The sequence below is a fragment of the Phanerochaete carnosa genome, assembly GCF_000300595.1.
Source record: "Phanerochaete carnosa HHB-10118-sp unplaced genomic scaffold PHACAscaffold_6, whole genome shotgun sequence".
NCBI lineage: Eukaryota > Fungi > Basidiomycota > Agaricomycetes > Polyporales > Phanerochaetaceae > Phanerochaete > Phanerochaete carnosa.
Window position 1 is genome coordinate 1,441,756 of NW_006767633.1, and position 26,286 is coordinate 1,468,041.

At 56.0% G+C, this 26,286-nt stretch overlaps 9 protein-coding genes across 9 annotated transcripts; 5 read left to right on the forward strand and 4 right to left on the reverse strand.

Moving 5' to 3' along the window:
- Window positions 1-43: 43 nt before the first annotated feature.
- Window positions 44-461, reverse strand: PHACADRAFT_258078 (uncharacterized protein). Its single transcript, XM_007396937.1, has one exon. The coding sequence runs from the start codon at window positions 429-431 to the stop codon at window positions 177-179; it is 255 nt and encodes an 84-aa protein (XP_007396999.1). The 5' UTR covers window positions 432-461; the 3' UTR covers window positions 44-176.
- A 614-nt stretch (window positions 462-1,075) lies between these two features.
- PHACADRAFT_196734 (uncharacterized protein) lies at window positions 1,076-3,036 on the forward strand (the record flags this gene model as incomplete). The annotated part of the gene is made up of 9 exons (XM_007396938.1): window positions 1,076-1,194; window positions 1,259-1,272; window positions 1,337-1,537; window positions 1,587-1,690; window positions 1,746-1,796; window positions 1,851-1,878; window positions 1,930-2,299; window positions 2,360-2,831; window positions 2,893-3,036. The coding sequence occupies 9 exons, from the start codon at window positions 1,076-1,078 to the stop codon at window positions 3,034-3,036; spliced, it is 1,503 nt and encodes a 500-aa protein (XP_007397000.1).
- An 81-nt stretch (window positions 3,037-3,117) lies between these two features.
- On the reverse strand, window positions 3,118-3,527 carry PHACADRAFT_258079 (uncharacterized protein). Its single transcript, XM_007396939.1, has one exon. It carries the CDS (start codon window positions 3,460-3,462, stop codon window positions 3,307-3,309), a length of 156 nt encoding a protein of 51 aa, XP_007397001.1. The 5' UTR covers window positions 3,463-3,527; the 3' UTR covers window positions 3,118-3,306.
- Window positions 3,528-5,810: 2,283 nt separating this feature from the next.
- Window positions 5,811-10,057, reverse strand: PHACADRAFT_258083 (uncharacterized protein). Its single transcript, XM_007396940.1, has 9 exons — window positions 9,965-10,057; window positions 9,623-9,909; window positions 9,282-9,527; window positions 9,093-9,179; window positions 8,949-9,017; window positions 8,596-8,893; window positions 7,812-8,533; window positions 6,489-7,753; window positions 5,811-6,437 (listed from the first exon to the last, which is right to left on the reverse strand). The coding sequence occupies exons 4-9, from the start codon at window positions 9,120-9,122 to the stop codon at window positions 6,068-6,070; spliced, it is 2,754 nt and encodes a 917-aa protein (XP_007397002.1). The 5' UTR covers window positions 9,123-9,179; window positions 9,282-9,527; window positions 9,623-9,909; window positions 9,965-10,057; the 3' UTR covers window positions 5,811-6,067.
- A 1,330-nt stretch (window positions 10,058-11,387) lies between these two features.
- On the forward strand, window positions 11,388-15,209 carry PHACADRAFT_196736 (uncharacterized protein; the record flags this gene model as incomplete). The annotated part of the gene is made up of 10 exons (XM_007396941.1): window positions 11,388-11,461; window positions 11,514-11,634; window positions 11,684-11,838; window positions 11,886-11,997; window positions 12,045-12,151; window positions 12,201-12,280; window positions 12,333-13,484; window positions 13,536-13,938; window positions 13,986-14,803; window positions 14,854-15,209. 10 exons carry the CDS (start codon window positions 11,388-11,390, stop codon window positions 15,207-15,209), a joined length of 3,378 nt encoding a protein of 1,125 aa, XP_007397003.1.
- A 107-nt stretch (window positions 15,210-15,316) lies between these two features.
- Window positions 15,317-16,758, reverse strand: PHACADRAFT_96901 (uncharacterized protein; the record flags this gene model as incomplete). Its single annotated transcript, XM_007396942.1, has 5 exons — window positions 15,317-15,889; window positions 15,939-16,093; window positions 16,145-16,271; window positions 16,323-16,423; window positions 16,482-16,758. The coding sequence occupies 5 exons, from the start codon at window positions 16,756-16,758 to the stop codon at window positions 15,317-15,319; spliced, it is 1,233 nt and encodes a 410-aa protein (XP_007397004.1).
- A 188-nt stretch (window positions 16,759-16,946) lies between these two features.
- PHACADRAFT_258086 (uncharacterized protein) lies at window positions 16,947-19,512 on the forward strand. Its single transcript, XM_007396943.1, has 6 exons — window positions 16,947-17,438; window positions 17,490-17,808; window positions 17,865-17,943; window positions 17,998-18,839; window positions 18,901-18,995; window positions 19,048-19,512. Exons 1-6 carry the CDS (start codon window positions 17,320-17,322, stop codon window positions 19,094-19,096), a joined length of 1,503 nt encoding a protein of 500 aa, XP_007397005.1. The 5' UTR covers window positions 16,947-17,319; the 3' UTR covers window positions 19,097-19,512.
- A 1,318-nt stretch (window positions 19,513-20,830) lies between these two features.
- PHACADRAFT_146141 (uncharacterized protein) lies at window positions 20,831-22,682 on the forward strand (the record flags this gene model as incomplete). The annotated part of the gene is made up of 6 exons (XM_007396944.1): window positions 20,831-20,949; window positions 21,001-21,319; window positions 21,376-21,454; window positions 21,509-22,350; window positions 22,412-22,506; window positions 22,559-22,682. The coding sequence occupies 6 exons, from the start codon at window positions 20,831-20,833 to the stop codon at window positions 22,605-22,607; spliced, it is 1,503 nt and encodes a 500-aa protein (XP_007397006.1). The 3' UTR covers window positions 22,608-22,682.
- A 464-nt stretch (window positions 22,683-23,146) lies between these two features.
- PHACADRAFT_258089 (uncharacterized protein) lies at window positions 23,147-25,200 on the forward strand. Its single transcript, XM_007396945.1, has 9 exons — window positions 23,147-23,300; window positions 23,354-23,367; window positions 23,417-23,617; window positions 23,669-23,772; window positions 23,829-23,879; window positions 23,933-23,960; window positions 24,012-24,381; window positions 24,443-24,914; window positions 24,969-25,200. The coding sequence occupies exons 1-9, from the start codon at window positions 23,182-23,184 to the stop codon at window positions 25,110-25,112; spliced, it is 1,503 nt and encodes a 500-aa protein (XP_007397007.1). The 5' UTR covers window positions 23,147-23,181; the 3' UTR covers window positions 25,113-25,200.
- The last annotated feature ends 1,086 nt before the right edge of the window (window positions 25,201-26,286 follow it).

A 26,286-nucleotide genomic window follows, 5' to 3' on the forward strand; every position in this document is an offset into this window, starting at 1 on the left:
GCCCTTGCGAATCCTAAGCAAGCGCTGTTCGTTGTTCTTCTTGTTCTCCTTGACCATAGCGTCCCAGCTGTCGAAGTACGGCGCGAGATCGACGACACGGAAGTCGTGAGGCCACTGTGGGTTCCCCACAGCGGGGCTGCAAGAGCCCGAGGAAGGCAGGTAATCGGATGTCTGCCCTAGTCGTGCTCTTCCTTTAGGAGAGAGCGGAAGGTCTTCTGCGGGGTGGAAATACGACCATCGATCCGCTGCTTGACCTCGAGTTCACATTCGCCCTCTTCGCCGAGAGTACGAATATGAATCTCACCGCCTTTAAGCACGGGATGGGCTTCGTTGTACGGAACGAAGGTCCAGCCGCCCCGTCCGCTGTTAGCTGCGCGATCGTACCGCTGGTACGAGGGCGCGGCCGGATGGCCAACAGGAGGCTGGACCATACCCCAGGCTTTGAGCAGCTCTGCGTCGATCTTGACGGCCAACTCTCCGTTAGGTCGAACGTTGCCGGGTGGCACAGGGTAGCTGAGTAGACGGGGCAGTTCCTGCAGTGGCATGAGTACTAAATACTAGACAGATTCAATAAAAATGTGTGCGTACCTTCGCATCCCGCGCGCTTGCGTCCCAAATAACGATCTGCACTTTCTTGGATACCTCCTTCTCAAGCTTACACCAGACACTTGAGCTTATCAGCGAGGGTTTCGGCGCTGTACGGCACGTCGAACTCTGAGTCTGAGTTGAGTCAGGTGGCCGGAACTTCTGGCCTGAGCTCGATGGCCGAGCTTTGGCACGCGTCCCGACGGCCATTTCTGGTGCGGATCGGCCTCTGGCATATTTCGCGATGTGAGACCGACCTGACTCCGAGGTCGCTTGAAGGATCAAGCTGTTGTCACTGAAACACGACTTTCCTGCCTCCCTCGACGCTGACGCGCTGATGTCTGGGAGGGCAGTTGTTAAGTAATCCTCTGGGACCCGGATATACACAATCTCCCGGAGGCCCATGTATATAAGACAGCGCGTGAAACGCGCTTTGCCCTGGTGCTCTTCCATCTAGTCCTCACATCATCTTCAAAGCCGACCCACCACAATGCCAGGCACTTTCACTCACGAATTCGCCACAGAGCTCTACAATGGCACCGTGACGGTGAACACCGGCTTATTCGTCAACGGACAGTTTGTTGATTCCGTCGACCGCGAGAGTATCGAGTACGTCGTCATTGTCTTTGTGTCTGTCTTTGTGTCTCATATGTTCTGACGCTGTCTTATAAAGCGTCATCAATCCCCGTAAGCCACGTCCTCGGCCATGGGAGTGCTGTCCATGAGAGAGTGCATGCTAACACGTTCAAAGTGGACGGCAGTGTGATCACAAAGGTTTCCATTGGGAACGCGAAAGACATCGACATTGCCGTCAAGGCTGCCAGGGCCGCCTTCAAGAGCTCCTGGGGCCTCAAGGTGCCGGGTTCCGAGCGTGGCAAGCTCCTGTACAAGCTTGCCGAGCTCCTCGAGAAGAATGCAGATGCAGTTGCAGCCATAGAGGCTCTTGATACCGGTATGTTCGCATACCCTGAATACAGAGCCCATGAGTTCAGCGCACATAGGAAAGCTCTTCACTCTCGCGAGGAATCCGGACGTTCAGGGCGCCATCAATGACCTGCGCTACTACGCTGGCTGGGCAGACAAGAACCACGGTCAGACCATCGAGGTATTCTTCCACTTGCTCAATTTGCACACTCCGATTGCCTACAAATTTTCTCCAGACAACTGAAGCCAAATTCGCCTACACTCGGCATGAGCCCATTGGTGTCGTGGTTAGTCCTGCCCTTAGCATTGCGTAGGATCTACTGTATTGAAAAGCTCACCAGGGCGCGATCGTCCCATGGAACTTCCCACGTTCGTTCCCCCTGCTTCGCTGGATCGACACACGCTAACACAAATACATAGTAACACTCACTATTTGGAAAGTCGCTCCCGCGCTTGCGACCGGTAACACCGTCGTTCTCAAGCCGTCCGAGATGACACCGCTCTCTGCACTCAAGCTCGCCGAGCTCGTCAAGGAGGCTGGCTTCCCCGACGGCGTCCTCAACGTGGTGACCGGCTACGGCGCGACCGCAGGCCAGGCAATCACAGAGCACCCGCTGGTCGGCAAAGTGTCGTTTACTGGCAGCATCATCGTCGGCCGTAAGGTCTTGGAGACCTCGTCGAAGACGAATCTGAAGCGTGTGACACTGGAGCTTGGGGGCAAGAGCGCGGTGCTCATCTTCGATGACGCGGATTTCGAGCAGACCGTCAAGTGGGTCTGTTCGACCGTCTTGTAAGACTCGTTACCATCATCTGCCAGCTAGCCAGGTGCTCACTCCCCGGGACTTGACAGCTACCACAGCGGCCAGGTGTGCGCCGCCGGCACGCGCATCTTCGTCCAGGAGGGCATCTACGAGCGGTTCTTGCAGGCCTTTGCCGACGCAACGGCGGCGCTTAAGCTGGGCGACAACTTCGAGACAGCGACCCAACAGGGCCCCATCGTCTCACAGACGCAACTCGACCGCGTGCTCGGCTACATCGAGTCCGGCAAGCAGGAAGGTGCACGCATCGTTACTGGCGGCTCGCGCGCTGAGGGATCAGGCTACTTCGTGAGGCCGACGATCTTCGCTGACGTGAAGCCAGATATGAAGATTGTGCGGGAGGAGATCTTCGGTCCCGTTGGCGTCGTGGCTCGATTCAAGACTGAGGAGGAGGCGCTCGAGGCTGCGAATGACACTCAGTACGGCCTGTCGAGCTACGTGTTCACTACGAATGTTAGCCGGGCGATCCGCGTCTCGAACGCACTCGAGGCTGGCAGCTGCTTCGTGAGTATATAGCTTTGACATGCTTAGTTGCAGCTAGCAGACGCTGACGGGTACGATGCAGATCAACCAGACTGTTATACCGTCCTCGCAGGTGCCGTTCGGCGGTTACAAGCAGTCTGGCCACGGCAGGGAGCTGGGCGAGTATGCTCTCGAGGCCTTCACTCAGGTCAAGGCTGTCCATGTCAACCTGAGCCTGAAGCTGTAAGAGCATGCGATACCGACGAAATCACGTGCATTCTTAGGCGGCGTGTAGAAGAAATCAGATCCTCTGTAACAACAGCTTTGATTCTCCCGCGGGCTTGTGAAATGGACATCGAGTCAAGTCAAACAGTGACATTCAATGCACGATGATGCAAGTCCAGGCGAAATATACAGATACAGCTACTGCGTGGGTAAAAGACGCCTATTGTCCGCCTCGAGAGTCAAACAAATGCAGACCATACATACAACAAAGAGCACCGCGCTGTGCAGTCCATCACGCGCTGAAGACCTCCTTTGCGTTGATGCCCAGCAGTGTCGCGCTGGTAATCAGCTCGGGAACGACTTGGAAGAGGTAGAATGCCGTCTTTTCGGCCGGCGTGTTGTCTGAGCCTGGTGCGGTCGAGATAAGCGACGTCGTCTTGTTCCCCATGATGATGAAATGGTAGATGGGAATGATAGTCTGTAACGAAGCGATCAGATTAAGCTGGCATTCAGAGACAGAAACACACATACGAGTCTATACGAGTATAAGTGCGAGAGCAGATCAGGCGCCAACGGTACGGAACATTCCGAATGAGGGCGGAATCCGGAACTCGGAACGCGGAAAGGCCGGAACGACGAAGTCAACGACTTTCTGTGAGCAGCGGGGGCTGCATGGTTAACTAATGAGCACCAAGAGGGCGAACAGAGGGTATAACGCAAACCGGGATCGCAGCGAGCGCGCCCACAGGCAACGCGACGAACGCACCCACAGGCGACAGGTCCTTAAGTACACCGTCAGCCGTCCGCCCATGCACTCATGTCAGAGACGTACCGCAGAAAATCTGTACGTCAATATCTGAGTTACGCCTATCACTAGCAGAGCTCTACAGCCATTGTCGTCTGTGATTAATCATTACTGGCGGATGGCTTTCCCGTTATGCTCACATGAAATAGATCGTTCCTGCGTGAGCGGCTGGACCTCAGCAGCAAGAGGCAGGGGGTGTGCAAGGAGGGCTGCAGACCGTCGCGCAGCAGACACGTCATCAGCGACACTCCGATATTGATACGGCGTGCGTCTCTCCAGACTCCGAATGTTCTGATCCAGGTCAGGACGAGAACGATCGTATCGGCGAGGAGAGATGAGCCACGGCTGACATACAAGACTGTGAGCAGGTGCTGTCAGAGTCTCCGGCATTTTCAAGGGCTTCGATTGCAGGACGTACGTCTGTATCGAAGCGTTAACATTTCGAGACTGCGATAGCGAGACGTGCTCCACCCACATGCCGGCTAATTCTGCAGATATCGATATCTTCGAGGTGCACGCCGCACCGGCTAGCGAATCTGCGACGAAACCGTACCTCGACACCGCCGCGATGGTCTGCATAGAAGCGTCAGCAAGAGTGTACGCAGAGCTCGAGCGAGAGAGGCACACACCAGGTAAGTTGCGAACGATACCATACTCAACGCAAATACTACTAACGACCAGACGTCATTCTTATTCCAGATCGCAAAGACGCGCAAAGAGGAGAAGACTTGAGGGTGGAAATCAATGAGCATTTCGAATTGGAGCAGACCGCATGAGGCATACCTGCGGTCTGAATGTACCCAAGGAGGATGGGCACCCACATGGAGATATTAAGCGGTGAGCAGCTGCGTGTCAGACTCTAGTAAGCTATGTGCTACACAGGTTTCAAATCGGCTGAACTTACTCCTGCGAGAGGGATCATTGTGTATTTGACACAGCCAATGACATTCTGGGCTTACGTTTGGAGTTGGTTGCGCGATGCCCAGCACGATCGCGAGGAGCAACGACCATCGTGCCCAGCCAAGGAGCACCGCGGACGCGGTGACAGGCCTCTTCCGGACAATGTTAATCTCGTCAACGATGGTGATGAGAAACTCGTAGATGACAAGAACTAGGGGGAAATGATGTAAGCGGCGCGATGGGAGGCAGCCACAAAGGTATAGTGTCGCAGGAGGCTGGTAAACGAAGGTAAGAGCATTAGTTCATCAATACATCAAGTGCGAACAGAAGTACTGCTCACAGTTGTGAGTAGGCTTGGGCAAGAGCCTGCTCCGACATAGTGAACGTGAAGGATGCAAAGAGGCTGGTTGTATCCGGGGCGTACGGTTTATGAGTGGCTTGGCGGGTCTTCTGTCAGCGCGTCCGAATGACAGCTGGCGCTGAAATACGAGACCTTATTGCCGGCCCACTCATTATACGGTTACAAGGCCGTGAACAGGATTGACCAAGACTCCACTCACTCATCGAGCTCTCAAGCTTTGGGACTATGCAGGTAACCGCCAAGGAGCCGCTTAGGTAGAATCGTGCCATGGAATCATGCAGTTTCTGAGAGCTCACATCCAGATCGAGACACACTGCGAAGACCGCCTCGAGGAAGCAGCCGAGACCGGTGTTGCCTGGGTACCTGTCAATAAACGCGTCCAAGTGTATATCGAAGAAGTTGGGACTGAATCACTGAGCGTACTTGTGATAGTTCGCGAGTGACGGTAAGCGTCTGCAGGCCTGGCGTGTAGTTTTGAACGTCAAGATGGGCACCTCCGATATATGGCACTGAAGCCACGTAACAAAGTGCTTTTGGACAGGCGCCCTGGTATCAGGTCTCTTTGCTCTTAGAGCAGCCCGCTTTACACCCACTACGGCGTTGTGGTGGCGGGTATCAGTGTACGTGGATGTATCCTTTTTATGGATTTTCTGATAGCACTCCGTGGTCAGATCCTGATATCTTCTTTGAACAAACCCAGTACTGGCGTCGTCTATGGCCATGGCCAGTGATTGAAAGCGTCCTGGTACATTGAAAGCGAAAAAGGTCTCCTGACTACTACAGCAATGTAGCGTACGACTACGTGGAAATTACAAACAGAAATAATCTCAGCATCTTCGTCATCAGCAACAGCATGAGACGGAATGTCACTGTCCACTTCGAAAGCAAAAGAGCAAATACAAACATCCTACCGAACTCTACCCGTGAATACATCCCAAAAGATTCGTCGTGAATTCGTCTCGTTCGTAAAGAAGAAAGGTCAAGGTCTCAATGCATGTCCTCCCAGTTCGGCCTCGGACTGCTCACGGACAGCTTCCCGAGGACCTTCCTCTGGCGCAGGTTCTTCACCTCCTGGTTGATCAAGTCCCGGAGCCGCTCCAGGTCAAGGCTGCGCTCGGCCCGCGAGCCCATCAAGAGGTTCCGCCAGATGCCGGCGGCGGCGACGGAGTTGTCGATCGCGAGCTGCATCGGACGGTGCAGCCGCACCATTTTCTGGATGAGCCGCTCGGGGTTCGGGTAGACAGTGTCGGGCCAGGCGAGGCGGATGGCGAACCACCAGCCCAGAGGCCGGCCGTCGGGCAGGGACTTGTCAGGGTAGGTGTCGTAAGTGGTCAAGGATCCATCAGGGAGAGAGAAGCTGCAAAAATATGTGAGACGTAGTTAAGAATAAATAGACGGCAGCACTCACCGGTGTACGACCCAATGGTTGTCGTCGTTCCTATGCTTCGCAAGCACGACCAACAGCCTCGGCATGCCCTCGAGCCCAAAGGGCGCCCACAAGTCCCTGAGCATCCCGCACGCGTCGCCGTGCCTGCCGTTGTACACCGCGGTGCTGATCGCCTCGGCCATGTTCGGCGGCACGAACAGGCGGTCGACGCGCTCGGGCGGGCTCTCGGTCATCTTCGTGCGCACGTAGCGCTTGTAGCTCTGCGTCGACCAGATGCTCAGCGCGATCTCGTCTACCTGGCGCCCGCGCGTCGTGCTGTTCAGCGCGTGCTCGAGCTCGCTCATCGGCCACACGATCGCCCAGCTCAGCAGCCGCTGGTGGATCCGCTGCCACGGCGGCGGCCCCTGTTGCTCGGGTTGATACGCCGTCGGCCACTGCGGGTGCAACAGCTGCTCATCCTGCGGCGGGCCGCCGGAGGTAGACCCCCCGCTGGGCAGAGGTGGGAGGCTGCGCTCTGTGTATGCTCCAGCGGTGTGCGCGTCAGGGATCTCGGGCAATCCCGACTCGGTGACAGCAGCTTGGGTGTCGCCCTCGTCATGGAAGTCTCCGCCGTCGTCGCGCGCAACCTCCCAAGTCTTGTGCGTCGCGCCGCTTTGACTCGCGGCGCCTGTATGCGGCTTGACGCGGAGCTTGTAGAGCTCTTCCTCGAGGTACTGCTGCCCGGGGCTGTAGTCGCTCGGCAGGCCGCCACGAGACATGTCGGCCTCTACCTCACCCTCAAGCTGCGTCGTCCCGCGCGCGCCGTCGTCCTCGTCGTAGTAATCGTCCTCGTCATGCAAGTGCGCTCCTGGGTGGTGCATGTGGAGGTGCGGCTGCTCGTGCCTCGGCTCCGTGTACATGTCGTCGTCCCCCTCGGTCATGACCGTCTGCGGTTGCATCACCGTCATCGTCTGGTTCAACTCGCTCTGGCTCGGCACATACTCGCGCTCCCGCCGGTGGTGGCTGTCGTACTGGCTGTCGGCCACCGAGCCGCCGCGGCGGGAGCCTCGCATCTCTACGACACGGTCGACCTTGGTGTCCACCTGGTCAACTTTCGCGGTGAGGTGAATCACGTTGTCCAGAAGGTTCTGCGCCCAGGTGGGCGGCTCCTCGAAGGACGCTGCTGCAAGCTGTGCTGCGAGCACTTGAGGATCGGGACCCGCCGGAGGAGGGACAGAGGGAGGGGCTGGCGAAAGGTGCACAGACGGGTCGTGGTCGTGGTACGATCGCCTATACTGTTCTATCGACTGTGCCCACATGTCAATCACCAGCCGCCAATTTTAACAAGTAAAATGCGCCTCTGACCTTGTTGTCGTACTTCATTCCCAACTTCTTAACCCTAGCTCTGACGGCCTTCCTGACGGCCTTCTTCACAGGCTCTGCCATCGGCTGGTCCAGCGCATGCAAGAGCTGGCACAGCTCGCCGTCATGATAGTGGCTGTTCACGACCTCCGGTCCAAGAGTGCTCGGTGCCATTGCACTCGGGGCGTAGCTCGTCCTCATCTCACCAGGCATCGTCCCACCGGTGGGAACCGGGCGCAGTGTGCCTGTGTGAGTGAAGAAGTTGTCCACAAGCTTCTGCTCTTCGCTTGTGAGGTCATGAGCGGGAGAAGCAGGGCGGGACTGGATTGGGGTGGGTTCCGAAGGCGGCTCAATGACAGGAGCAGGCATAGGGATGGGGATGGGTTCGGGGCTCTGCACGCTGTAGTACGCGTTCGCAGCCGCGATGGCAGAGGGCGGGATGGTGCGGTTCGAGCGCGCGGGAGAAAGAACCGGTGCTGCTGGGGGACGCGATGCCTGGCTCCGCGGAGATATGGGCATTTGCATCGGGGGTGGCGCGGTAGCTTGGGAACGAGGAGACATAGGAGCAGCCTGTGATCGTGAGGGAGGAGACATGGGAGCAGCCTGTGATCGTGAGGGAGGAGACATAGGAGCAGCTTGGGATCGCACGGGAGGAGACATAGGAGCAGCTTGGGATCGCGCGGGAGGAGACACAGGAGCAGCTTGTGATCTCGCGAGATTGGATCCTGGACATGGAACCACGAGGATCAACAACTGAAAACAACAAGGTCTGAAAGCATGCGCTCACCTTCGACGCGACTTCGTTCCCCTCGGGACCCGCCACTTCGTGGTTCAACTTCACTTCTCGCAGGCTTGACTGAAGGCTCCCTCTCCCTTTCTCTCCTCGCTTTCGGAACTTGTGACGCGCTTTCGCTCGGAGCAATACTTGGTGTCTTCGTATGTCTTCTATCCATGTCGTAGACAACATTTGGAGACATAGTTCGTCCGGGAGACATGGTAGAGTCGGGTAATGGCGGGTAGCGAGTGGTCGCGGCAGATCGAGCCGCCGGGGACATGGTACGCGACGTCGCCTTCGGAGATATAGCCTGTCACATTGAGATAAATGAGCTTTGCGACTACGTGCCAGTTCTGTTGACTTACCCCGTTTGACTGAATGTGCACGGGCTCGTAGGGGTCAACGGGACCGAATGCAGATGTCATGCCAAACTCCTGCGGCAAGGAAACGAAGGATGACACAAGAGAGTGCATGAGGCTTGAGTTCTTATGCGCCAACAGGAAACGTACCTGGAAGGGGTTATGGGGTCTACTTGACATTGGACTAGCAACGGACGGAGGAAGCCCAATACCAGCAGCGGTAATGGGACTGGACCACTGTATTCAATCGCAAAGTAGGTCAGCACAAGTTGGACTTGTAGAGTTGCACAGATGCGGAAAGAGAGCTTCAAGTTGAGGGGCAAGACATCCTCAACGCACCTGCCCAGCGTCTGGTCTCTGCCCTGGCGGAGACACAGGATCCTCGTCAGAAGGGTGAAGAGACGGCGGATCGGAGGCCGTGAAGCCAAACGTGTGTATCGTCTGTTTCGACTGGAATTTCTCCCGTACACGGGGCTCGGTCCCTGGTATGGGACCGCTGTTCCCCCAAGTCTGATCCGTCTGGTAAGACTCGAACTTCTTCCTCACACGATAGTCCGGGGGCTCCAGAAACTGTCCGTGTTCTTGCTGCATGATGAGATGTGAGGGCATGCGCTCGGCGGATCGCCACAACAGGAAGAAAAAAACGAACAGGATGCAAAGCAAGGCGAAGGGGGACTCACGTTGGCGCCAGCAGCCTCAGATTGAATGGGTATGGTCTTTGCCATCTCGCTCTGCTCGTGATCCTGAAGGTCGGATCTGATCTCCTCGATGGTTTCGATGCCGGGATCGCGGCTGCGTCTGGAGACTTGAGATCGAGACACCTGAGAACGGGATTTGCGCGACGTCTGTGAGCGAGGTTTATGCGAGCTGACGCGGGATCCAGCATCGGAAGGAGGGGCTTCTTCAAAACGGTCTATGTCGTCGTTGTCGGGCTGTACATTCTGCATGCCCTCCAGGTACAGCAGGACTGGAGGGCGACATCAATGAGCTGATCGTTGTGCAGATAAAAACTCTGACTGTACCTTTCTCGTTCGACGCAGGGGTGGCTGACCTTAGCACGTAGGTCTTTATATCCGCCTGCGGAGGGGGAGAGCCTAGTGCAGACATGGCGGGTCAATTACTCGATTTCAAAAGGTATCGTCTGGCGCGGGGTATGAGTGGGGGTAGTAAGTCAAGCGACCTGTGTGTGTTCTTGGGTGGCGCAGATATCTGTCTCAGATGGAATAGTACAAGGGCGCGGAGAGGGTATCACGGTCGTTAGAGTAAGGAAGCAGTAGCAAAGAGGAAAAAGGCGAGGTGGGAGAGTTGAACGCCGCCTCATGTTGGGGTACTTGTTCGGTAAGTAGACGCCCAAATAGACGACAATAGAGAGCGCTACTCGCCCGAGCTCAATACTCTCCTCTCCTCTTCCCAGAGACCTCAACAAAGACATCTTGCCCCATTGACCATTATGTCTTGTCGCTGACAGTGTCCTGCACTGTGCTTGAGGCGGCTTGCGGTCCATACAATGTATCGCCAAACTCTTGGTGCATTGTTGATGGTCCTTCACACGAGCAGCTACTTCTAGGGTTCTATGGCCTCTGGGCTTCTCGCTGTTTGCCTAGCGATTAGCGTTATACTTGAAGCTTGGAAGTATGCATAGCATCGTCATCTTCAGACCAAGAATCCGCCACGAAGTACCCTGTGGCCGTCCTTCGCTGCGACGGTGGTGGTAAGATAGAAAGGCCAAAGACCTGTCTCGCTTGCCTCGGAACTAAAAACTGAGACACGATCGACGTCGATCAAACGCGTCAGTATTTTATTGCTGACCGCCGGCGCTTGGCCGCATTCCGTCGGCTCTGGCGGGAGGCGTAGCGCCAAGGTGTGGTGAGGCGGCCTAGAGTCAATAATTCTAACAGCGGGGAAGAATTCTCAGCAAAGTTAAAGTTGTCTAGATCCATCTCTTAGATGCTCATATTCTCTCCTTCAAGATGCTTCCCTGCGGGTACAGAAGCTTCGCGAACTCTTGGTAGTTGCCCTCGCTTCCAGACCTACAGAGTCCAGACTTATCCCTAATCTCAAACTTGGACCAAGAATGCTGGCCTGCGACTTTGTAGTAAAGCGTACTACTTTGATACGACAGGAAGGGGTATGGGAAGCGGGAATTACTAGCTACTCTACGATGGCTCTGAAGTGGACGGGTACGTCCTATGGCGATAGAGGACAGTACACTGTTTTGCATAGGGCCTCTGCTGGTACTATAGTTCCCAGTATTTGCAGTTCATATGGACGATGCGGATGGCAATCAACGAGCGCGACCGCCGCTTGCCCCGACGACAAGGTGTGACGAGCTGTGACGAGAAATCACGAACACGTTACGACTCGCGTCTTGCAAACGTGACGCGTGACTGTTGCATGCCCTCATCCTTTCCTCCACCAAGCTATCCCCTCCATATCTCTTTCGAGATGGTAGGAAAGACACTCATTAACTCTGCACACAATGGAGGCGGAAACGCCATTGCTTTCTCTCGCGACGGCTCGTATGTTGTCCTCTTTCCTCACTGAATGGTCGCGCTCACTCTCGGGCCTCAGCTACATCTACACGGGCGGGGCAGACTCCCTTGCCAGAATATGGAAGACAAATGTCGGCACAGACCAGGATCCTGATGCTGCCATGGAGGCGGGAGAGCCCGTGACCGCAGTCGTAGCTAGCGTGCGTCTTACAGAATCGCCCCTGGGGGCCATGCTCATCCTCTCCACAGGACGACTGCTGGTTCACAGGAAGCGAAGATTCAGAAGTCCGCCAGTATGCAAAAGGGAAGGATAATCTCCTAGGGAACGTGACGAGCGCAGTGGGTGTTGCCATACGCTCGCTCGCCGTCGACCCAAAGGGTGAGCGGGTAGCGGTCGCATCTGAGTACGTCTCCGTGTTGCACACGTTTGCGTGACTCTAACAAAAACCAGCGAAACGTCCATCAAAATTGTGAACATCAAGGATATCACCAAGCTCACAGTCTTGAAAGGCCATACTAAGGCCGTGCGAAGAGTAACATGGCATCCTTCTGGCTCCCTCTTGGTTCGTCTCTATCTGTTGTAATGCTATTTGCTGACAGTCATCCGCAGACCTCATGTGGAGCGGACGGCAACATTATCGTTTGGGACGTCTCGGAAGACGAACCAAAGCAGGTGACGACGATAGATGGCATCATCCCAGCCGTCTCAGACACAGAGTGTGTATGCACGAACCGAGCTGTTTCCATTTCTTACGTGTGGTCCTAGATCGCCCGAATGGCGTCACGACTGTTCAGCTATATGGCATACCTCAGGTCAATACTTCTATGTCGCGACACGCACACATGGTATGGGTGTATGCCGTCTGTTGCTCAACTCCATGCTCATTGCTGCGTTCAGAGCTGGTCACCATCTCGCGTGCAGACTGGACGAAGACCTCAACCCTCGCAGATGACGCATGCTCGGGTGCGATTACAGCGCTCGCACTATCTGCCAACGGAGTCTACATCGCGTCTGCGAGCAAGAGCGGCGTCTTCGTCTGGGCGACCCACAATCGCAGGCTCATGTACCGATTCCAAGACAGCATCACGGCTCCGCTGACCCAGATCGCCTGGTCACCCACAGCAAACCTCCTCGCATGGACAGACACAGGTGGTGTGCTGACTCGTTGGCAGAACCCCGTGCCCGGAGATGGTGTCGATCCGGTGAAGCTTTCCGCGTCGCTCGCAGCGTCAAAGCCCCTGCCACAGGCCGCGAAACGCAAGGGCACGCCCGACCTCTTTGACTTTGACCTCGATGTTCCGGAGGCACAAGAAATCGCTGACGACCCCGACGCAGACATGGACGGAGACAAGCCACGGACAGGTCGCGCAGACATGCCTGACGACGACTGGATCCTGGACGACATCGGCGTGGGCATGGACGACGAGGACGAAACCACCAAGGACGCGCGCTGGGGCGGCGGCTCTGTGCGCGAGATGGTGAGCGTGACAAAGGCGCAGCCAGCGTTCCAGCCCGGCGCGACACCCTTTGCGAACAAGAAGCGTTACCTGGCGTACAACATGGTCGGCGTCGTCGAGGTCACGGACCAGGACACACATCACATCGTGAACGTCGAGTTCCACGACCGCAGCACACGCAAGGGATATCACTTCACGGACCACTTCAAGTACGACCTCGCCGCGCTCGGCGAGCGGGGTGCCGTCTTTGCGTGTCCGCCCGAGGGCTCGCAGCCCGCGCATCTCTCGTATAGGCCGTATGGTACTTGGGCTGCACAAGCGGACTGGACGTACGAGCTGCCGACTGATGTGTGTGCTATTGGTGTGGCAGCAGGTGGTGTGCCTCCGCGAAGGTCCCTCCGCGGTACAAGTGATGCGGATTTGGAAGGCCATGGAAACGTCGTTGTCGCAACTAGCGAAGGAGAGCTCGTGTTCCTGAGTGGCGGCGGCATGGAGAGACACGTTATGAGCTTGCAGGGCGAGTTCGTCTGCATGGTCGCTGGCGCAGAGTGGGTGTTTGTCGTGCAGCGCGAAGGGTCGACGACCATGGACGGTTAGCCTTTGTCATTTATGTCTGCAGAAACACACTAATCGTCCTTACTAGGTTCGCAAAACTTGACCGGCCGGCTGATCACCTTCGACGACTTCACCCTTCTTCAGAAAGACACGCTCCCTCTGCCAAAACACCACACGCTAACGTGGATCGGAATCACGGAGGAGGGCGCGCCGGCGATGTACGACTCGTCGGGTATCCTGAACGTGCTCCCGCGCTTCAGGTTACCGTTCCAGGCGACATGGACACGCATGCTGAATACGAACACACTCGATCGTAAGGAGGGCAAGCAGGAGTCGTACTGGCCTGTCGGCGTCTCAGGCGAGACATTCATGTGTCTCATTCTCAAGGGACGGCAGGAGTACCCTGGCTTCCCGCGGCCACTCATCCAGGAACTGCCTACTCGATTGCCGTTCAAGCGGACGGACCCGAAGGAGGGTCCTCTCGAGGAGCAGTAAGCACTTCCCCTTCATTTAAACACCAAAAGCTCACTCGATGCAGCTTCGCCCGCGAGACAATGCTGCTCAACATCCTGCGCGACGAGCTCGATGACGACGAGCTAACGACGGACACGATCTCTGCGCGCGAGCTCGCGCTCGACAAGGAGTTGATCCAGCTCATCCAGAGTGCATGCAAGGCCGACCGGCTCGCCCGCGCGCTCGACCTCGCGCGTCTGTTGCACCACCCTGCGTCGCTCGACATGGCCGCCAAGGTCGCGGGCTTCTACCATCTGGTCGGCCTGCAGGAGAAGCTCGGCCTCCTGCGCGACGCGCGCGAGGAGGCCGACCGCCTCGAGACCCAGCGCGACCACCGACGCGCGCGCGCAGCCGACTTCACCATCGTCCCCAAGCCGCGGGCCGTCGCCCCCGAGCGCGAGGAGCGGCGCACGAAGGCGTTCCAGGACTTCCGCCCCCCGCCGACGATACACAGACCCGGCTTGGAGCGCGCGATGGCAACGCCTGCGCCCGACGCGGGGTCCTCGCGTATGCGCGCTACCGGCCTTGCGAGAGAGGATACGGAGGTGTTCCAGTCGAACGCTGCTACAGCGGACGACGACGGGTACGATGCCGCCGCGACCCCAGATGGGAAGCGCAAGCGCTCCGAGGAGCCTGCGGGCGCCGCCAAGCGACGCGCAACGGAGGATGCTGTGCCGATGCGCGTCCCTGCGACGCAGGGGAAGGCGAACCCGTTCGCGCGCAAGGCACAGGCGGACGCGGTGCGCAATCTGCTCATGAAGAGTTCGGAGATAAACAAGTCGCTGCACAAGAGCGAGAGCTTCTTCACCAAGGTCGACGCTGTGGAGAACGAGGGGGTCAAACGTGAGTGTCTCTGCTCGTGCCGAGTTCTGTGTTCTCAGTTTTCGTCGTAGGAGCCGCGAAGGGCAAAGCGAAGGATAAGAAGGAAGCAGGCGGCAGGCAGACGACACTCTTTGGCCTCCCAACAGTCGCGCAGCCCGACAAGAAGACGGCACCAATAAAGAAAAAGAAGACCTCTGCTGATGACAGTCAGACACAAGACTCACAAGCGACCGTCATCGATTCGCAAACCGAAGAGACTCAAGACAGCCAAGCAACAGACGTGGTCATGGGGGATGCTCAAACGGATCCGCAGATCACCGAAGAGCCCTCGGGCGCTGCAGGCGAAGACGACGACGAGCCAATAGAATGGCCGGAGTCGCCTGAGCAGGGGACGACTGCGTTGCCAGAGGTGGAGGTGTCTGCTTAAAGTGATATAAGCTGTCGTGCTGCTCCCAGACTTTTTGTGTACTATTTAATTGAATATACGGTAATCGACTGTATGACCAAAACCAGGCGTGCATACGAGGGCTAGGACTATCTCCCGCGGCGGTCGAAGTCCCCGCTGATCCCATCTGTGATCACCAGGCTCTGCAGAGAGTTGGTCAACGATGTACAGCGTATGCGAGAGCTGGGACGAACCTCGGGTGCAAACGGCCAATTGTCGAACGCACGAGCGATGAGCGTCCAATCGTTGATGGTGAGGTTCCGGATTGGCTCGTTGACGTCGACGCGCTGCTCGGGCGGGAGGCTCGGGTCCGTGAGCGGCTTGAGGAGCGACTCGGCACCAAGCGCGAGGCTGCCAATCGCCTTTTTGAGCGGCGTGCTCTTGAGCACGAACAGCCGGCGGAGAATGTAGTCCCACTTCTCGAGCAGGCCCTGCGCGATGACCTGCTCCGCGTGTGGCACGACGTTGACGGCCGCCAGCGGGTGCCCGATGCGCCGCGAGTCGGGCTTCTTGGACTGCGAGTCGGGCGAGCGCACCGGGTGGAAGTGGTTGTCGTACGGCTGCAGCGTTGCGGAACGCACGGCGGTCTGTAGGTCCGCGGTTGCTTCGGCGATGACACTCACTTTGCAGCGCGGCAGGGTCTTGCGGCCGGCAGAGACGCGCTGGAAAGTCGTCAGCATTACGTTCTTGAAACGCTAGGCCGGCACAGACCTCTAATATCCATTCGCCCAAAATGAAGCTCATCGGCACGCGCCCGTACTTGAAGAGCCATGACTTTTCTGGGATGTTGCGGAAGAGCTGGGCGACCAGCTGTTCACCCTTGATGTTTTGTGGTATGTGCGAGATGAAGTGGAGTTGCGGGTGTACTGGCAGTGACGTCCAGGTCAGGAACCGCAAAAGCGCAAACGGGTACGCACCGCCGGTCTCAAAAGGGATCTTTTCTATGTGATCCATGAGCCCTTGCTCTTCAAGGTACTGATAAGTGTCCCAACTGAAGCCAGATCGGGGCACGACACTGACTCTGGGATCTGCTTCCGCGAGAGGCTGTAAAATGGGGTGAGGCAGGACAAGCTAGGGTGCAGTCCCTAAGCTTACATAAAGCCACTCAAGGTATGGCTCGTAGTCTTCGAGGATGATGAGCTTCTCGATGATGCCTTGGTCGAGCTGCAAAAGTCCCCTTGAAAGCGCGCCAGGGCCTTGGCTTGAGGGTGAGCAATGGACCTTCGGGGATGGTGTCAGGTAAAAGAGACTGACCTGGGAAGGCCTCGATGACAGTCTTTCCTCTACCGGCAGCTTTACTCTTTCCTGACAAGAAGGCCTCGGCGAGCGTTCGCGCCGTGCCAACGTTCGCTAAGCTGATTCGGTCGCGTACGATGAGGGGTGCAGTCTTGAAGAGTTCTCGCCATTCGTGCACTGGTGGAAGGACGGCGTCGGGTTTCGACGAGGCATATCTAACGGCACCGACAAGACGCAGTGCTTTTGTTGTCCGGAGGGTGCGTGTCTGCTGGCGAAGGACGGACGTGAAGGACATTGTCGAGGATTGCTGGTCGGGCGTTGGAGTCGCGCGAGGCGATTTTCAGGCGTCTAGCTCCGTTGGTTGCCGGCTCGCGCTTCTCGTCGTCTGCTGGTCAAATTTTCACCTCCATCTCGCTAATAGCCTTGCCTCTTGGTTCTGCCAACCTGCGTGTCGTCTTCGCCTGCCGTTATCCATCACAGCGAGGCAAACATGTGTCTAGGTACACCAACTCACTCGACGATGCCTACGAGTCTGGGCCCCTCCCGCGCCCCGGGCGTAGTCCCCACCGAGCCTTGCAAATATGTTGCAATCTTTAACACGCGTGGTTCGACCTGCTTCTACTGTGATATTTCAGCTTATACGCTCCAATCTAGGAAGAGGTGACGACATCCCGTGATACGACGATTTCCAGGGACCTAGCGTGTCTCTACGAATAAGCGAACCTTCATCGATTCTGTTGCCATCCCCTCGTCGCATGCAGGGTGATAAATTTACGTCTCCAGAAGATATAAAAACCTCTTCCGTGACACCTACATGTCCACCACCACTACTCCCAGCTCTTCGTACCTCTGAATCATGCCTGCTGCTTTCACCCACCAGTTCGACAATGCCCTTTTCAAGGGCTTCACCACCGTCAACACTGGCTTGTTCATCAACGGCAAATTCGTAGACTCCGTTGACGGAGCTACTCTCGAGTACGCGGCATCAGTCCATTCTCTCATTCTACTATGTTAACAAGTCCATAGCGTTTACGACCCCTCGACCGGCAAGGTCATCACCAAAGTCGCAGCTGGATCCGCCAAGGACGTAGACCTTGCCGTCCAGGCAGCAAAGACCGCGTTCAAGAACTCCTGGGGGTTGAAGGTCCCCGGTCAGGAGCGTGGCCGCCTCCTCGGCAAGCTGGCCGACCTCATCGAGAAGAACGTCGACGAGCTCTCTGCTCTCGAGGCCCTCGATGCTGGCAAGCCTTTCCTCCAGGCCAAGACCATGGACCTGGCCGCGGTCATCTCCACTATTCGTTACTTCGCCGGTTGGGCCGATAAGAACTCTGGAAAGACGATCGAGGTGCGCTAATTATCATATCCTCACGCCTATTCCTATACCGAGCAGTATGTCTGCAGACCACCGAAGCCAAATTTGCCTACACCCGCCACGAGCCGATCGGCGTTTGCGGACTGATTGTCCCATGGAACTTCCCATGTAAGTTTAGGCAATCGACCTTCCTATTTGAGCATGTCTCACACTTGCCCGCAGTGATGATTGCTAGCTGGAAGATCGGCCCGGCTCTCGCGACCGGTAACACCATCGTCCTCAAGCCCGCTGAGGTCACTTCGCTTACCGCGCTTCGCCTGGCCGAGCTCGTTGTTGAGGCCGGATTCCCTGATGGAGTCTTCAACGTCGTCCCCGGTGTTGGTTCCGTCGCCGGCCAGGCCCTCACCGAGCACAAGGATGTTGGCAAGGTCTCCTTCACGGGCAGCACACTCATTGGCCGCAAGATCATGGAGACTGCGGCGAAGACGAACTTGAAGCGCGTCACACTCGAGCTCGGCGGCAAGAGCCCGGCGATCATCTTCGACGATGCGAACCTCGAGCAGGCGATCAAATGGGCCGCGGGCGGCATCTTCATGCACAGTGGTCAGGTCTGCGCCGCCGGCTCGCGCATCTTCGTCCAGGAAGGCATCTACGACAAGTTCGTCGAGATCTTCAAGGGCGCGGCGCAGTCGTTCAAGCGCGGCGACAACTTTGACGCGAGCGTGAATCAGGGGCCGTTAGTCTCGCAGACGCAGCTTGAGCGTGTGTTGGGCTTCATCGAATCTGGCAAGCAGCAGGGTGCGAAGCTAGAGGTCGGCGGCACCAAGACGGGTAGTGCGGGCTACTTTGTTGAACCGACGATATTCACCAATGTCAAGCCGGAGATGAAGATTGTCCGTGAGGAGATCTTCGGCCCTGTCGCCGTCATCGTCAAGTTCAAGACCGAGGAAGAGGTTATCGAGCTCGCGAATGACACCGTCTACGGTCTATCCTCCAACATCTTCACCCAGAACCTCAACTGTGCGCTCCGCGTCGCCCACTCGCTCGAGGCTGGTAGTGCATACGTATGTGTCTCTCCTGTTCACAGCCGCGCTTGACAGATGTGGTGACTGATTTGGACTGTAGATTAACCAGGCATCTATTCCTGATTTCGCGGTGTCGTTCGGTGGCGTCAAGCAATCTGGCTTCGGAAAAGATATGGGAGAGTACGCTCTCGAGTCGTACGTATCATATACTGTGCTCCGGATTTCTCATTTGCTAATGCCAGTGCAGGTACACCCAAGTCAAGGCGGTTCATATCAACCTCGGCCTCAAGCTCTAACTGACGAAATGTCTCTGTATATCTAGAAACCAACCTTATAAAAATGTATAATAAGGGATATAGTAAAGCTAGATGAGTCTGGATCTCCACGACGGCGAAGAACTGGTTAGCGTCGAGCTCCTGACCGCTTTAGATCGGTCGCTTTATGAGCTACGTCGAGAGTGTCTTGCCAAATCGTAACAGGGAGCATGTGAGCTGAATTTGCACTACAAGTTGCGGCTACCTTCCCATTCATTCAATCATAGGGTGCGACAAAAGCGGACGCACGAGCTGGTCAAACGTCTGGCCGCCGAGCCTGCGATACAGCGTCTTCAGTGTGAAAGCGCGCGGATACAAGCCACACGCCAGAACTCGTGATAGAAATATCTGTTTGGCCAAGCGAGTGCCATGACCATCTAGAATCGATTTGTGCATTTCGGCACACGTGGTCACAGGGCCCGCGATGTATACCGGTAAGTAAGTCGAGGAGGAGCTTTACCGTGACATTTCTCCCAGGGCCACTAGCATGAGGGCCTGAGTGATATTGTCCTATTACTCGGGTTCTTGAAATCGTTGTCCTCGTCGTCATAAGCTCTCCGTGAGGTGTGCTCCTGATACCAGCTTGTCATCCCGTGCCGACATTATGGATTCTCTTTCTAGCTTGAAGGCACTATTTTGTGGCATTGGCTCATTCTTCTCTCTGTTGCAGACTACATGGCGCGTTGAGCAACTTGCCTCCCTTCTACCACACCTATAGGAAACGGTCTCTATTTGTCTCGAACAAATAGACGTGCTTGTTTCAGAAGCGGGAGGGATTAGGTTTCGACCTTACAGTCGCTTGCATATGAAACATGGTTTTGTCGGGATATTTGTTTCGTACAAATATTGCCTTCGAACAACTCTGTGGCTATGTATATCTCGAAATACAATGACATTAGGTCGGAATTCAACGCCAGGGGATGAAAGGCTACACGCGGATTTGGCTCAGCAGCAAGCACCGGTAGGCACGAGCATAAATCCTCAAAGATTTCTTGCTAAAGACACCAGAAAGGTAGGCATGGCTGTTCACAACGTTCGCACATTGCAGTAAGCTGTCGCGGGGCAACCCTGGCCATAATAAGGCCAGTGCGACAATCTTGTCGGCTTGTGACCCTTTTATGACTATTAATTGCAGCACTAGGCAAGGCAAATTTGTACGGGCAGTGGGCACTCAAGCAATGTTTCAGGTGCAAAAGACTGCAGGGAAGAGTGGGGTTTCCGTCAGGAAAACAACTTGGCTCCACAGTTCGACAGAGTGCTACAGGAGCATTTTGGGGCACTATGGAGCCAAGTCCTGTTTCTTGATGACTCAGCGCCAGCGCTGGCCGCCAGAAGCAGCTCGGGCATCGCCTCGCGCATGCCATACGACGATGCCGAGCAGGTAGAACCCATAAACCGCTCCTGTCGGCGAATCGAAGCATCCGAACAAAATCGGACATGGGGTCCAGGATCCAAAATTTGGCCGGTAGGGGTGGGCAGAAATTGATCTAATTACTATATGCGGTAATGTATCCGCGCAAAGAGTTTCAAGGAGATCTGAATCGCGGGTGCCTCCTGGGCGCATGCCTAAGACAAAACCTAAGGCCTCATGCAAGGGCCTTTTCGTATACATCTGCCATCTGCCGTGCGCGTGTTCGCACGCAGAACGATATTTTTACCCCTGCAGAGGATATAAAGGCCCCATCCGTGACATCTAGCTCTTTACACCTCCCAACTATGCCTCCCGCTTTCACCCACCAGTTCAACAGTGACCTTTTCAAAGGTTCCACCACTGTCAACACTGGCTTGTTCATCAACGGCAAATTCGTAGACTCCGTCGATGGAGCTACTCTCGAGTACGTGGTATCAGTCCATTCTCTCATCCCACTATGTTAACAAGTCCATAGCGTTTACGACCCCTCGACCGGCAAGGTCATCACCAAAGTCGCAGCTGGATCCGCCAAGGACGTAGACCTTGCCGTCCAGGCAGCAAAGACCGCGTTCAAGAACTCCTGGGGGTTGAAGGTCCCCGGTCAGGAGCGTTGTCGTCTCCTCAGCAAGCTGGCCGACCTCATCGAGAAGAACGTTGACGAGCTCTCTGCTCTCGAGGCCCTGGATGCTGGCAAACCATTCCTCCAGGCCAAGACCATGGACATGGTTAGTGTCATCGGCTCCATCCGCTACTTTGCTGGGTGGGCCGATAAGAACTCTGGAAAGACGATCGAGGTGCGCTAGGTACCATATACTCACACCTATTCTTGTACTTAACAGTATGTCTTCAGACCACCGAAGCCAAATTTGCCTACACCCGTCACGAGCCGATCGGCGTTTGCGGACTGATTGTCCCATGGAACTTCCCATGTAAGTTTAGGCAATCGACCTTCCTATTCGAGCATGTCTCACACTTGCCTGCAGTGATGCTTGCTAGCTGGAAGATAGGCCCGGCTCTCGCGACTGGTAACACCATCGTCCTCAAGCCCGCTGAGGTCACTCCGCTTACCGCGCTTCGCCTGGCCGAGCTTGTCGCTGAGGCTGGAATCCCCGCTGGAGTCTTCAACGTCGTCCCCGGTGTTGGTTCCGTCGCCGGCCAGGCCCTCACCGAACACAAGGATGTTGGCAAGGTCTCCTTCACGGGCAGCACACTCATTGGCCGCAAGATCATGGAGACTGCGGCGAAGACGAACTTGAAGCGCATCACACTCGAGCTCGGCGGCAAGAGCGCGGGGATCATCTTCGACGATGCGGACCTCGAGCAGGCGATCAAATGGGCCGCGGGCGGCATCTTCGTGCACAGTGGTCAGGTCTGCGCCGCCAGCTCGCGCATCTTCGTCCAGGAAGGCATCTACGACAAGTTCGTCGAGATCTTCAAGGGCGCGGCGCAGTCGTTCAAGCGCGGCGACAACTTTGACGCGAGCGTGAATCAGGGACCTCTGGTCTCGCAGACGCAGCTTGAGCGCGTGCTGGCCTATATCGAATCTGGCAAGCAGGAAGGCGCGAAGCTGGAGGTCGGCGGCGCAAGGACGGGTAGTGCGGGCTACTTTGTCGAGCCGACGATATTCACCAACGTCAAGCCGGAGATGAAGATTGTCCGTGAGGAGATCTTCGGCCCTGTCGCCGTCATCGTCAAGTTCAAGACCGAGGAAGAGGTTATCGAGCTCGCGAATGACACCGTCTACGGTCTATCCTCCAGCATCTTCACCCAGAACCTCAACTGTGCGCTCCGCGTCGCCCACTCGCTCGAGGCTGGTAGTGCATACGTATGTGTCTCTCCTGTTCACAGCCGCGCTTGACAGATGCGGTGACTGATTTGGACTGTAGATTAATCAAGCATCTATTCCTGATTTCGCGGTGGCCTTTGGCGGTGTCAAGCAATCTGGCTTCGGAAAGGATCTGGGAGAGTACGCTCTCGAATCGTGCGTGCCATATGCTGCGCTCCGGATTTCTCATTTGCTAATGCCAGTGCAGGTACACCCAAGTCAAGGCGGTTCATATCAACCTCGGCCTCAAGCTCTAACTGACGAAATGTCTCTGTATACCTGGGAGCCAAGCTTAAACGGATGTATAGTAGGGACACAATATATAAGATGAGTCTGGATCTTCATGTGACAGCGAAGGATTGTTCAGCGTGCGTTTGTGCGAGCAGGGGTTTTGGAGATGAACGCTACCGTGCTTCTAGGTGACCCTGCAATGCCGTGCAACACCGCTTAGGCCAATCACCGAGGTTTGCAGTCACGTCTTTATCGTAACAGTCGGGCACAGACTCCTGACTCGGTCTCCGAGCTGTAATCTCTATAGCCCGTGTTCTGCGCAGCTGGACATGGCTCCGTGCAGAGGCCGTACACGCTGCCAGCGCTTATGACTGATAAGCATGGCGTCACATCTGCGGCCTGGCGCGAGCGTGGGCAAGGACCGTTCAGTTTCCCTTACCACGACAATAGGCCCGACACCCCCAAAGACAGTTGGCATTGTCAGATGTCCCCATATAGAGCGCCCCGAGGTGGCATGGGAAGGGGGTATATAAGCTAGCGCATGGAACGTGCACACCCCATCCATCTTCCATCCAATCCTCATATCGCCGACCCACCACAATGCCAGGCATTTTCAACCACCAGTTCGCCACAGACCTCTACAAGGGTGCCGTAGCGGTGAACACTGGCCTATTCATCAACGGACAATTCGTCGACCCCGTTGACAGCGAGACTATCGAGTACGTCATCGGTGTCTCCATGTCTAGCGTATTTTGACACTGTCTTTCAAAAGCGTTTTCAATCCCGGTAAGCCGCGTCGTCGTCCATGGGGATGTGCATGCTAACCCATTTAAAGCGGACGGCAGTGTGATCACAAAGGTTTCCGCTGCGAGCGCAAAGGACGTCGACATCGCCGTCAAAGCTGCCAAGGCCGCTTTCAAAACCTCCTGGGGCCTCAAGGTGCCGGGTTCCGAGCGTGGAAAGCTTTTGAACAAGCTCGCAGATCTTCTCGAGAAGAATGCCGATACGTTTGGAGCCATCGAGGCTCTCGATGCTGGTATGTCCGCATGACTTAAATACATAGGGTTCACGAGCTTAACGCATGCAGGCAAATCCTTTGTCCACGCGAAGCACCTTGACGTTACGGACGCTGTCGGAAACTTGCGCTACTACGCCGGCTGGGCAGACAAGAACCACGGTAAGACCATTGAGGTACTCGTCCAGTTGCTCGAAGCGAACGCATTGGGTTACTGACTCATCCTATCCAGACAACTGAGGCCAAGTTCGCTTACACCCGGCACGAGCCCATCGGTGTCGTCGTGAGTTTTGTTTGCACGGTTGAATGATATCGGTCACGCTGAAAGCACATCAGGGCATGATCGTCCCGTGGAACTTCCCATGTTCGTCCCTTCGGCATCACCGGATCCACACGTACTGAATGTAACCTGCAGTGATGATTGCCGTCTGGAAAATCGCTCCCGCGCTCGCAACCGGCAACACCATCGTCCTCAAGCCATCCGAGGTGACACCGCTATCTGCACTCAAGCTCGCCGAGCTCGTCAAGGAGGTCGGCTTCCCTGATGGTGTCTTCAATGTTGTGACAGGCCACGGCGCAGTCGCGGGCCAGGCGATTACAGACCACCCGCTGGTCGGGAAGGTATCGTTCACTGGCAGCACCATCGTCGGCCGCAAGGTCATGGAGACTGCGGCGAAGACGAATCTGAAGCGCGTGACGCTGGAGCTTGGGGGCAAGAGCCCGACGCTCATCTTCGACGATGCGAATCTTGAACAGACTGTCAAGTGGGTCTGCGGAACCATCTTGTAAGCCTTCTCCACTATCGCGCGGTAACAAGCCGAACGCTCATACTCTGTAACTTGGCAGCCACCACAGCGGCCAGATGTGTGCCGCCGGCTCGCGCATCTTCGTCCAAGAGGGCATCTACGACAAATTCCTGCAACTCTTCGCTGGCGCAGCGGCGTCGATCAAGCAGGGTGACGGCTTTAAGGCAACGACTCACCAGGGCCCTGTCGTCTCCAAGACGCAGCTCGACCGCGTGCTCGGCTACATCGAGTCCGGCAAGCAGGAGGGCGCGCGCGTCGTCGCTGGTGGCTCGCGTGGCGAAGGATCGGGCTACTTCGTGAAGCCGACGATCTTCGCTGATGTGAAGCCAGACATGAAGATTGTGCGGGAGGAGATCTTCGGACCTGTTGGCGTCGTGATCAAGTTCAAGACCGAAGAGGAGGCGATTGAGGCTGCGAATGACACCGATTACGGCCTGGCGAGCTTCGTGTTCACTGAGAATCTTAGCCGCGCGATCCGCGTCTCGAACGCGGTTGAGGCAGGCAATTGCTTCGTAAGTAACGGTTTTGGCACGTTCTCGGCGGGCACGCTAATGAATATGGTATAGGTCAACCAGGCTGCTCTGCTCTGCCCGCAGGTGCCGTTTGGCGGCTACAAGCAGTCGGGTCACGGCAAGGAGATGGGAGAGTATGCTCTCGAGAACTACACTCAAGTCAAGGCTGTCCACATCAACCTGGGCCTCAAGCTGTAAGAGCGTATGGGCGACATACCGACAAAAGCACTTGTAGTTTTAAGCGACTTGTAGAGGAAATCAGATCCCGTGTCAACAGCTTCGACTGTCCCTAGGCTCGTGAACCAGCCTCTTAAATTGCGGGAGGGGTAAGCCAACGTTCTTCTTTGTAGAGGCTGAGCAGGTCCACGGAGGTCTAGACTTGCTCGGCAGACCCGATGGTCTGAAGGAAGCGTTGACCTTCATTTGCAAGTCTACAGCGAACGACGGAGCACATGGCACACTATGAGTACTCACGTCGCATGTCAGACAGATAGGTCTTTCCGACGCTACCGAGTCTCTGCCTCTGTTTCGATACTGCATATGTCGTGCAAATCCGCAAATACCGATGGGGAAACGTTTTTCTAATCCGGAAAACTTGCCTTCCTCTCCGGACGGAGTTGACAAATGCCGTTTTCCGCGCTCGCGAATTATCATGACCAATGACATGAAGTACGCTTGATTACATTCCTTGACACGTGGAAGCATCCGCTCACTAACAGCCACCTAGGCATCACCGACAGTCCCGGCCGATCCCCCTGTTCCAGGCAGCCTTCGTGCGGGCCGTACCCTCGTTGTCGGGGCCCGAGGCTTGAAGCTTGGGGTTCCAAGAATTGCGCAAAATTCACGAACACCCTTCGCTCATTAGCTTGGACATGATTCGTACTCTAGCGGGACTAGGTAACCAGCGAGGACATTGATACTACACAGGTATGGTTAAATCTGCGCAGTCTTCGGACAGGTGCCAACCTCGGGTAGGTGCTAAGAAAGGCCGCGTTCATTCCCCACCACATCACGTGCTCAAGCGCCGTCACGCTTCGCAGAGGATGCGCCTGCTAAATCTATCTCCTCTTCGCAGGCTCCAGCAGAGAATAAAATCGAGGCACAGTTCTCTAGTAAATATTTTTAATAAACAGTTTGTGCCTCGATTTTGAGCAATATTGCTCCCGTTCCCAAGAAGATAGAGCTGCAAGAATAAAGCAGCGGAGCTGACATAATTATCAAGTTTAGCGACTATTAGGTCGGTGTGCTACCACAGATCTCACGGTGTATTGTATTGCTCCATCTATGTACATATTCGGAATTTACATTACATTCTTCGCACGATCACATGCTTGTCACAGTGTGACGAGACTAGAACCAGGTCTTTCTTAAC

Bases quoted from the DNA above. Each gene is read 5' to 3' on its own strand.
- PHACADRAFT_258079 (XM_007396939.1), bottom strand. From the start codon at position 3,462: ATGGGGAACAAGACGACGTCGCTTATCTCGACCGCACCAGGCTCAGAC.
- PHACADRAFT_258078 (XM_007396937.1), bottom strand. From the start codon at position 431: ATGGTCCAGCCTCCTGTTGGCCATCCGGCCGCGCCCTCGTACCAGCGG.
- PHACADRAFT_258083 (XM_007396940.1), bottom strand. From the start codon at position 9,122: ATGTCAAGTAGACCCCATAACCCCTTCCAG. The intron at 8,894-8,948 runs GTAAGTCAACAG...TCAATGTGACAG, and splicing joins TGCACATTCAGTCAAACGGG to GCTATATCTCCGAAGGCGAC. The intron at 8,534-8,595 runs GTGAGCGCATGC...TTCCATGTCCAG, and splicing joins GGAACGAAGTCGCGTCGAAG to GATCCAATCTCGCGAGATCA.
- PHACADRAFT_258089 (XM_007396945.1), top strand. From the start codon at position 23,182: ATGCCAGGCATTTTCAACCACCAGTTCGCCACAGACCTCTACAAGGGT. The intron at 23,961-24,011 runs GTTCGTCCCTTC...TGTAACCTGCAG, and splicing joins CGTCCCGTGGAACTTCCCAT to TGATGATTGCCGTCTGGAAA. The intron at 24,915-24,968 runs GTAAGTAACGGT...AATATGGTATAG, and splicing joins TTGAGGCAGGCAATTGCTTC to GTCAACCAGGCTGCTCTGCT.
- PHACADRAFT_258086 (XM_007396943.1), top strand. From the start codon at position 17,320: ATGCCTGCTGCTTTCACCCACCAGTTCGACAATGCCCTTTTCAAGGGC. The intron at 17,439-17,489 runs GTACGCGGCATC...ACAAGTCCATAG, and splicing joins GTTGACGGAGCTACTCTCGA to CGTTTACGACCCCTCGACCG. The intron at 18,840-18,900 runs GTATGTGTCTCT...TTTGGACTGTAG, and splicing joins TCGAGGCTGGTAGTGCATAC to ATTAACCAGGCATCTATTCC.